Source organism: Plutella xylostella, chromosome 6 (genome assembly GCF_932276165.1).
Source record: "Plutella xylostella chromosome 6, ilPluXylo3.1, whole genome shotgun sequence".
Taxonomy (NCBI): domain Eukaryota; kingdom Metazoa; phylum Arthropoda; class Insecta; order Lepidoptera; family Plutellidae; genus Plutella; species Plutella xylostella.
Genome location: NC_063986.1, coordinates 10,972,939 through 10,984,111, shown reverse-complemented (window position 1 = coordinate 10,984,111; position 11,173 = coordinate 10,972,939). Strand labels below are relative to the sequence as shown.

The 11,173-nt window shown below is 38.8% G+C and overlaps 2 protein-coding genes across 2 annotated transcripts; both read right to left on the bottom strand.

The window, feature by feature from the left end:
- Positions 1–1,112: 1,112 nt before the first annotated feature.
- LOC105383799 (FK506-binding protein 59) lies at positions 1,113–8,902 on the bottom strand. The gene is made up of 8 exons (XM_038119737.2): positions 8,528–8,902; positions 7,983–8,125; positions 7,524–7,644; positions 5,614–5,811; positions 4,304–4,501; positions 3,652–3,923; positions 2,409–2,519; positions 1,113–1,896 (listed from the first exon to the last, which is right to left on the bottom strand). The coding sequence occupies exons 1-8, from the start codon at positions 8,727–8,729 to the stop codon at positions 1,720–1,722; spliced, it is 1,422 nt and encodes a 473-aa protein (XP_037975665.2). The 5' UTR covers positions 8,730–8,902; the 3' UTR covers positions 1,113–1,719.
- A 1,361-nt stretch (positions 8,903–10,263) lies between these two features.
- LOC125491487 (glucosidase 2 subunit beta) lies at positions 10,264–10,850 on the bottom strand (the record flags this gene model as incomplete). The annotated part of the gene is made up of 1 exon (XM_048633618.1): positions 10,264–10,850. A coding segment is annotated over one exon (537 nt), but the record flags the coding sequence as incomplete, so codon positions are not given.
- Positions 10,851–11,173: the final 323 nt, after the last annotated feature.

Here is an 11,173-nt window from a genome sequence, read left to right as displayed (position 1 = left end):
GTTAAAGAATTAAGCATTATTTTTGTTAACTAAATTTTAAAACGAATGATCTCAGTTTGTTACGACATTTATTGGCTTTAGCGGAGTAGGTATTACTGTTTAGAAAGACTCAATTAAATGTACCTATTTTAATTTATGCAATTACATATTTATTTACAACATCCTCTATCTTATTAGTTTCTGTCTGATGTGATAAAAAGTGAAAAATACGGTATTATAATTCAACAAATTTATTCACGTGAATTCATAAAATTTACGCAATAAACCGTACATACGTAACTATTACATACACAGTATAAAACCCCACACTAAATTAATACAAAGTAAAACTATGCTAAAGATTAAAGTGGATAGTTAGGTGAGAACATAATATTGCGAGCAGGCACGTTGTGAACACATAATATACACACACTATTTATATAAACTAGATGAGAAAAATTTACTGTGCTATGACTAAATTGGATCTAATCTTTTTAAAGACTGCTGTGATTTGTAGTTTTTAGTTATGATTTATTCATAATTATTATATAGGTATACGATTTCATAGCGTTTCGAAGGAATGTTTACACTGCGTTCCCAGTAAACAAACATGGTCAGATAAGGGTTATCTGGGGAATAATTATGATGCTATTCTATTCTATTCTTGTTTTGTATGGCATTTGTACTGTAGCACAGTAAATTCCACGAATATCATATGATGCTGTCGCGACTGATTGTATTTGACAGTGACAGCAACAATTTTATTCGTCAGATAGCGTTTATCTGACCATTGAAAAATCCCTTAGAGGCGTATCGGTTTACGCTCGCTCTACTAGTAAGGACTGGGTCTCCTATTTTCGCTGTAAGTCGCGTCCAGCGTCACGCCGTAGGCCGCGTCACGATGCTCACTATAGAAATGTACTGATGCGGTCTCCCTCACACGCCGACGTTGGCGCGTAGACATAGTGAGTATCGTGACGCGGCCTACGGCGGTGACACTTGACGCGACCTACGGAGTAAATAGGAGACCCGGGCCTAATATGCGACATTTCACCTACTGGGAACACAGCCTTATGATTGTACAAACGCCACACTACATTTTTTAATTTTTTATCACTGGACAAATATTAGTCTAATTACGATTCATATAACCCTCTAAGAAAGAAGTGTTTTTATTACATGGCCACACCAAATCACACAGCATATCTAAGCTAGCTTGTTCTAAATATTAGAAAACTATTGCCGAGATCCGATCTTTGTATATAATATGAATATAAAGCGATGTGGGCGGTCGTGTCATGGTATATAAGTATTCTAATAAACGGGCAAATTTTATGCTTTACTTAGATAATTACGTACAAATAGTAGCCCTAAAATACTGACTGCTGAACATACATTTGTCTCTTAACGGTTTTGAGATTTGGTTGTGAGGCCAACAAGCTAAAATTGATCAAAAATGTATTTACCATTGATTGCGATTTCATTGCTATTATACAGTTTGTGAGTTTTGTGACGTTCCCAATGTCAAACAGTGGCCTTTTTATTGCTGATGATGATTCAATTCAGTATGGAAAGAGCGAGTTTTTACTCCGTTCCAGTAGTGGCGAGTAAACGCGAATTTGTATAGCGCAGCAGAGACGCCACCTAGCGGTTTATACGCTTATTTTCACTGCTACAAAACTTCGCCGCCAGTTCGAATACGACCTACACAACCGCCTCACCACAACCCATCCCGCTCGCTCACATGTTCTTAAACTGCCCCTCCTTGTCCAACAACAGTATATTAGGGTTCTCCTTCTCGAATTCAGTTGGTTCCCGCGCCCGCTGCTGGTCCGTCCACTCGCCTTCGCCCGCGCCCCACTCGCCCACCGCGTCGCCTATCACGTCCACTTCGGCTTTAGCTCGTTCCTTCTCCGCCTGGGGATGGTAGTGTGAATGTTAGTTTGTTAACGGTCAGGATAAGCTGATGTTGGGAATGGAAACTAGCGTCATGTTAGGCAAACATTTTGATTAAAATGTTTTCTATTTTTGTGAATGATGAGAGACGATTTGGAGCTCGTCCGATGCCGATGATACAAATCCGTATACGCCCGTATATAGGATCAGCGGCTGCTTCACGGGTCTGTTATCGACGTCGATAAAATTGTTTAATGCGCTTTCCACCAATCACAGCGCCGTATTTATGGCAAATCGCAATTTAGTGACGTTTATCTACGTCGAGTAAGGGAGTACATTAGTACAAGGCGTGAGTGTGTGTTTTTGTTTCATTTTTTATCTACGCCGATAATGAACCCGTGCAGCGGAGGTAGAGTAGTAGGAGGCTCATACACGCCATCGCATGTTTAAAATGTGTCTCGATGGCTCTAAAGATCATGATAATTGTAACTAGTGCAGGGTGATTCAATAGCGTGCGCTACCGCACCTGTTACCTGCACGTCGTGTTTGGCGAACTTGTCGAACATGTTGGCGTACAGCTGCTTCTCCTTCTGCTTCTGCTTCTGGATCGTGCTGCGGCAGATTATCAGCTGGTTCGACGCCGCCTGGGAAGGAAGAGATAAAGATTACATCTCAATGTTCTGGAAAAATTGTGTCTACTTAAGCTACAATTATGATTTCATAATTATCATCTCAATCAATCACGTCCCCACTGCTGGGGCTCGGGTCTCCTTCCAATGAAGGAAGGGTTTTAGCCAAGTCCACCACGCTGGCCTAGTGCGAGTATAAATAATAATAGATACATACAGTGTTGAGAAGAGAAATTTTGGATAATTTTAGTGATGAAATTCAAGCTTCAGTTAGATTTGCACATGACTAACGGTCTTATTCATAAAAAAACCTTAAAGTAGGTTTACTGAGCTCAATAGTTACGGAACACATTAAGCCTATTTGAGGTTTCGTAAAAATCTCTATTCATAATAGTTCCGTAAACCTTCAGTAACTATAGTGATGCTAATAGATTTCACAGACCAAACATTTTGACATTTACCCTATTAAGTTGCCGGTCCGACGAAACCATAAACAAAAATAGCGAAAACTTTCATTCATTTATCAATCTCTATTATCTATGTTAGCCACGGCGCGGCACTTAAAAAAGTTTACGTTGGCTTAAAGGCGCAGTTGGCCAAGCCAAAAACCACAAAAAAAATAATTAAATTTTTACGTTACCATGGCAACTTATTTTCAGCAAATATTAACTCACAACAAATGTCAAATCGTCAATAAAGCAGAACAGCTGTTGACCGGCCGCCATGTTTTTGTACAAGAGGAGGCTTACGGAAGGTGTATAGTAGGGTCCAGCCAACTTTAGCATATCAAGGTTTTACGAATCAGTTGGAGAGTTCTTTAGCGCTATTGATCGTTTATGAATAAAGTTTTTTTGACATTTGCTTATAGCAGGCCTATAGGTCTCCCGTAACTTTTTATGAATAAGACCGTAAAAATATTTCATCAAAAAGTATATGTATAGTCGCAATAAATCAAAAATTGAATCGATTCAAACCTAATAACAGCGGTGAAATTGTTATTGAAAACCTTTGAATTTGATTTCTCATTGAAAAATGGCTATTGTTATATTTATAGAACAACGCGAACTCGGATTACTCAATGGTTTTACTGCGTTATGACACGCCACTACCAGGCGACTATAAATCCGAAAAACCTCTCAAAACTCACCTTATTCTGAGGCTCAGCACTCAACACTTGCTGGAAGTCCTTCATAGCCTGTTCCGTCTCTCCCATGCCCAGCAACGCTTGACCTCTGCGGAATAGCCCTTTCACATTGTTCTCATCTTTATCCAGGGCCTTAGTAGCGTGGTCTCGGGCCTCGAAGTAGTGCGGTGGAGAGACTTTTAAGTATACGAGGGAAAGGTTCAAGTGAGATGACAGGAGGTACTCGTCGGCTAGTTTTTTGTTTTCTTCCGTCTCGCTCGTGTCCGCTGGAATGTCTGTGGGTGGACAGAGATGGTTGGTTTCAATGGTTTAGAAAGTGAATTGATTTTATGGGAAAGTAAGTGACGCCCCTATTGTTTTTCCCGCGTAATTCATTTAAAAAAATGTGGATTTTGTCCCTAATTCGAGGAGAATGTTTGTAATCAAAAAGTTGTCTGGGAGAGATTAAGTTGCTATATCAAACAATTTTATTTTACGGTGCAAATAAACAGTACCATAAGTATGTATAAAATTATTATGATTATCAAACACAAGAGCCCTGCAACCGAATGTATGTATGTAAATAAAATCGGATCCTTTTGGGAGCTACGCTACCACAGACACGTAAAACTCATAATACCCCTCTTTCACCACGGTGTGTTAAAACCCAACTCACCATCGACCAGCGTGACGACCTTCTTGTACATCTTGATGGCCAGCAGATACTTGCTCTGCTTGAAGTAGTTGGTCCCCTTCTCCTTGTAGATCTTGGCTTGTTCGAGCTTCTCGGGGCCGTCCATAGCCCAGGATTCTTTGGCTCGCTCGAAGTTGGTGAGCTTTACTGTGTATTCTACTGATGAGTTTGATGGGACACCTGGAAAGAAATATGTAATTAGTTTATTAGTACTACACACATTATAATATCTTAGTGGATTGTATTACAGTGAAACCTGGTTAAGTGGGACCTGGATAAGTGAGAAAACTCCATAGCTGGAACTCATGCTGAGGTCCCAACACTTTGGCACTGAATTACCTCTGTTAGTGGGACGAGGTAAGCCTCTATAACTGGGATTTGTTCTTTCGATTTATCATCATAGTTACCTCTATAACTGAGACAGGGAGTAAATTTTATATGCATAAACCCCTGTAACTGAGATAACATTGTTTGTTTTACTCATTCATATTCTACCCACAAATTCCACATGTAATTCCAAGTACGTAAGTACAAATTTTGAGCTACAGTTTAGTTCAGTTCAATGTATTTATTAATCAAGTACCTTCAGTTTTAGTTTCGCTTTACTATCATACAGATGTTGTTGAAGCTACAATCGTTATCATTACGTGAAAAACTGAAGTTAATATCCGTTTATGAAAGTGGGAAGGCACGCGAAGAAGTTTGTGCTGAATTTTAATAAATTAATAAATATACCTATATATCTGAGACACTGGGTAAGTGGAATACCTCTATAAGTGAAACGATATTGCAGGACCCTTGAAGTCTCACTTAACCAGGTTTCACTGTATTTAGCAAATTAGTTTCAGTCGACACTAGTAAGATGAAGTTAAGGGTATAAACAGATATGCATTAGTCTACTGCTGGACTTAGACCTCCAAAGCACGCCACTGGATGCGATCTACAGTGTTACAAAAGTGGTATATTAAGCCGAAAGGAGGTGAACTTTTTTTCTTCGACTTTTGGAAATTTTCGATTTTCCATTGACCCGGCTTAGGCCCGGGTCTCCTATTTACTCCGTAGGTCGCGTCAAGTGTCACCGCCGTAGGCCACGTCACGATACTCATAACATCTACGCGCCAACGTCGGCGTGTGAGGGAGACCGCGTCAGTACATTTCTATAGTGAGCATTGTGACGCGGCCTACGGCGTGACGCTGGACGCGAACTACGGCGTAAATAGGAGACCAAGGCCTTAGTGTACCAGTAATAGCTGTAGCTAAAAAACCCATTAATATACAATCAAATAACACACCTAGCACCGCGTTCCCCTCAGACTTAAACGCGTACTTGGGCTTCAGCGTGACCCTGGACTTCTCTCCCTTCAGGAACTTCTCCAGCGCTCGCTCCAGCCCGTCCGGGACATTGACCTCCCCCCCCTCGCCCAGCGGGAAGGTGAGGGTGCGAGTGTCGAACACCTTGCCGTCGGATAGGAGCTTGCCTTCGAGCTCCACTGGAATAGGTATTGGTTTTTATTTTAGTGACAATGTCTTGTTAATTTATTTCGACTAAGGGCCGATTTTTCAATAGTTAGATAAATATGTTATCTAACGTTTTTTTGCCATTGTCTAATTCAATTCAGCAATCATTCAGATGCGACAGCATCAAAATTATTCCCGAGATTACTTGATCTGGTTATTGAAAAATCAGCTCAAAACAAAAACTTAAGTGTAAAACAGATGTTCAGGGCTGTAAAACGTCTTATACCTCTAAACTCCCATCCAAACACATATCTTTACAGGGTGGAACTTTATTAGGGTTCTACCTTTTTTGGCATAAGATTTTTTTGCCTAATCTCGTATTGCATAGTAACGTTTGGTCAAAGTCTCGTTACGCCGAAAATCGTATGGCATAAATCTCGTTTAGTAAAAAGTTATTTCGCATAACATTGTTTAGCCTAATAATCGTATGGCCAAATCTTGAATAGCCTAATAATGCTATGGCATAGGTTTATACAAAGTAATAATATTCGTTTGGCTTTAACTTTGACGGAGCGTCTCCCTACATAGCGCAAACTGGTGCCTTGTATTGTTTCCGCTGTTTGGAAAACGCTCCGCTCCGCTTCGCTGCGCTCCGCTTTGGTTTTGATGAACATGTGCACCTAACACGCTCCTCCTCGCTTTGCTCGTCGTCGCACCTATTTTTAGGTTTCGATCTCATGGGGTTTGTAATAATTATATTGGTCGTTAACTTTCGATTTTTTGATCATACAATATCGTGATTTTCGGGATGTAGGAGAAAAATACCACAATTTGTACATTTACTACATACTTAATTTATATTTTTTTAAGATAACATTAGGATAAACAAGATTATACATAGGTATAGACGAACATAAATTTGAGCAAACGAAACTTAGGTGTTTAAAGATTGTGCCTAAAGAGTTTTAGACGAAACGAGCCTTATGCCACATAAGTCTTGGCAAAGTGATGGTTCGGCCAAAAAAGTTTAGACCATACGAGTTATGCGAAATGAGTTTTGGTCAATAAAGATTATGCCAGATGAGCGGAACCCCTTTATTAGTAATCAAGCCGGAAACAATGAAGCAGATGGCACATTGACGTAAAAAGTAGAATATTAAAAGTGCCATGAGTTAGTGCAAAACCTAGCCTAACAAAGGAACTTACTTTTAATATCATATCAGATTTCATCCCATGACTTTCTAACCTTGTCTATTCAGTCTATTGTATTGTTGTCAACAATGTGAGATACATTACAATAGGTTAATTTATTCTATTCCTTACAGTAGAATACTTTTTTCCAACAGGAAATCCTCATGTTTAATTCTAAATAGGTACATTATGTAAATTTTCTTTCCTTTATACCCTTTGAAATACCAGCTCATAGATACATAACACACATTGCATCTAATTCAATTACTTAACCAACATTAAAACCGATATTCATTTGAACGGATAAGTTCACTGGGGTAACATTACAGCAAGTTCAAAGCTATTGCTACCACAGACAGATACACAGACATGTTAAACTTATATCACCCATTCGTCAGGGATTGAAAGCAACTGTGTTACTACCAAAAAATAGAACATTGTTAGTTTTAAATCAAAATGTTACTCATTTATAAAGTGTTATCTATGCAGCCAACTGATACCGTTAAGCATGTCTAAGATTTGATGCTAAGGCCCTAAAATCCCCAATGCATACCAGTGACAAGCGCGCCATCATTAGGCGTGTCGAAGCCCTCCCCCTGCTCCACGATGTGGCGCAGGATGCCCTTGCTCTTGTTGGGGCTCAGGTCCTCGCCATGCCACTCCAGCATCTCCACCTGGGGATAGTGTATTCAATGTCTTAATCATCATAATATCTTATGTTATAAAGGTTGCCTGGAAGAGATCGCTTTTAGCAATAAGGCAGCTTATTGTGTTATATTAACTGTATAAATGGTTTGATAATGGTATAACTGATAAGTTATTCATTATTGAATAATGTATGACCACAATTTTATCCACAGAGTGTTAGTACAGGAACAATGTGAAGTGTGTTGGTTTCAGGGGGAAGTGGTTATGAGTAGTTTTTTGTGTTCATAAAAAACAATCTATTTTCTATGGTGTGTTCATCAACCAAAAACATACAAAACTAACATGTATGTGACAATAAACTGACCTCAAACTGTAGAGTGGAGTTAGGTGGGATCTTGGGGGTCTTGTCGGAGTCTCCGTACGCGTAGGCCGGGGCACAGGTCAGGATGCACACCTCTCCCTTCTTCATTGTGGCAATACCAATGTCCCATGCTTTGATGACAGAGCCTGTGAACAGTCATAGTAGCATATTAAGGAGAAAGAATTATAACTTTGAAGTTCTTTTATAATTTGGTGTTCTTTTAAGCACTGGTTGTACACATACATTTTAATTTTCAATTCATTAACATAACAAAAAGAATAAGTATTTACTTTCTGAATTAAAATAAGAATTTAATGAAACTAATTTAGAAGTCAAATTTCTTGTTAACCTCTTTCAAGGTCCTACAATAAGTAGGTACATAACCTACCCACTTCCTGGCCCTATGTTTAAATTCTTCTATACATTTTTTAGGTTAAACTCAACCAATCAAATTTAAAGCTCATTAAATTGTAATAGGAATAGGCAGTGCTAATGAAGAAAAAGATTTTTAAGTACCTACATGAAGTTGTATATAGAGAAGCGCTTACCCTTGCCCAGTTGAAACTCGAAGGGTTCATTCCTGTCGCGGCTGGAGTCGAACTTGCTGCCGTCGAGCAGCGTGCCGGTGTAGTGCACGCGCACGAAGCAGCCCGCGGTGGGGGTCTCCGTACCCTCGCCCTCCTTGAGGATCCTCTTCAGCACACCGCGGTCCTGCGCCTTCGAAATATCCACGCCTTCGTCGACCGTCATGATGTTTGATGATGCGAGATTACGGCAGGAAACGAATTAAAAAGAAAACCGAACGGTTTCTGTGTAGGAATGAAGTAAATGGTGATAAAGCGTCGTTAACTTTGCTGAATTTTCTCGAAAAATCGCTAAGCAAACCACACTGCCGGTATCGAACACAAGATTACAAATTGACATAACATACAGAGTAGGTAGGTAGTACAGTCTGGACACTGACTTATTAATCTGTGTGCGTATATATTTCTTTGTTACTATTCCATTCCAGCCACTCAACCTTTCGTGGGTAGACATAAGGCCGTGTCCGCAGTAGGCTCCTATAATATTCTAGCTAGTCTATGAGTAGGCCAACTGTTACAGTGAAACTATAAAGTCCTGAAATTAAATGAGGGCGCAGCTATCTTTCATGTAGCAACCCTATATAGCGAAACAAAACTGATTTTGATACTTGAAATTTTGCCTGTGACTACCTACCCTATTTCTGTATTTAAAAACAACTTACCATGCACAAAAAAGCTCATTATTCAAGCTAGAAGGTGTTAATATGAAGGCTAATAGTGAAACCAATAAATATTTATTTAGATAACGTTATTACAACTGTATAAAATATCCGGATTTTTTGACGAAGGGCACACTTAGTAAAACATCAATTTCTCTTTTTAGACGGCCTGTTCTGTTTCTTCCAGGAGTTAGAAATATTCCATTATAGAGCCCTCTTTTGCAATATGCCAGACGGTACTGTCCGATACTTCTATAAAATAAAATAAAAAATGCTTATTTGAAACTACCTTTAAGTTAAGAAAAACAGAGTTACAGAATGAGAATTTAGTAAGTAAACAAAAAATATAACTTCAAGTATCAAAATGTTATGGTTTGACTCTACTTAAACCTACAACCAGCGGTATGTAAACAATGTTCGACTTGGGCTCTAAACCTAGGTTTATCGATGAATGAAGCGTTGGTACTGATAAAAAATGAATTATTACAATTTGTACAATGTTACATACCCGTCATAGACGCTGTACGAGCGTAAACATCCTCCAAATTCGACAAAATGTGTCCAGCTTCATGTTCCGCTAAACATTGTATATAAACTCGATAAATAAGTTCCCTAGCTTGACTACGAATATTTTTCTTCTTCTTCCTAATTGCAAACAAGCGTGAATAGTTGTTTTTATCTAGATTATCCTAATAATTAATAAGAAAATTGAAAAAACAGCCAACCGCCAACTGCCATAAACAATTGTTATGACTTTTATGTTTCTTTTCTAATGGTGCCAGGCTCCTGAAAATGTTAGTTCCTCAAACATTAATTTCATGAATTAATAGTTTCACTGTAGGTCTGTTAGCGACTGGAAAACCATATTATACTTATGCCTATTCAAATCATACTATTTAGCATTAGGTATAATGATGAAGGGGAAGCGAAGCTCGTGGCAGGGTAGGGTAGGGTAGGGTAGGGTAGGGAAGGGAATGGTAGGAAGGGTAGGGTAGGGTAAGAGGCAGTATGAAGCTAGTACAAAATAAAACAAAGAACACATCATGTTTGTGACGATAATTATGCTTATTGGGTTTAACCTGATGTAACAGTTAGTTATTGCTTGAACTAGAACACAGATTAGGGCACTTTGGTGCATAATGTCTTCGTAGCTGTGCAGATCCTTGCGTCAGCACCTTTTTCTGACTATCCAACCACTCGTCAGAACCATCACAACAGTCACATATACCATCATTCACCATACTCGAGGGGATGGATGTTGGCAAGTCACGGTATGGGTGTGGATAACTGCAGTGGAACACTCCATTTGAGCAAGCATTAGTGCTAGGCTCGTCCGTGCCATCCTCACAATCACAATAATCATCATTCACAGATTCATATGGAATATGCTGTTCTGAGTTTATACATTTGAATTGATACATGTTATCAGCCCGGTAAGCTTCTGCCATGTCCACATCTTTGATCCCTTTTATTACATTGTGCGTTTCTCGGATATCGTTATCTGGTAATACCACTTCTTTGCCATTTTTTTCAGAGCTTAAACTTATAAAGAAGTAGATTTGGTAAGCTATAAATAATATCACAACTATCCTGGTTATTAAAAGACAGGATTTCTTTTTCATATTGATTTAGTTAAACTCAATTCTCTATTCATTGGCTTTTATTATTTTTAAGGCATTGGCACTTGCAGTGTAGTGTTCCATAAAATATAAACACAAAATAATACTGTTCTTATTTCATTGTTTGAAGAAATGACGGATTTCCATTATATTACACACGCAACTGTTCCGCGGGACTTGATTTAATATAGCAGTTTTTACTTAAAGGTCTTCAAATTCATATATTTCACTAAACATAAACATCACAAAAACAGTTTTGTGTTTTCTTGGAAAAATTGAAAACAAACAAATGAAAAGTTTAAATGACATTTGCAGTTACAGTCTGTGATGAT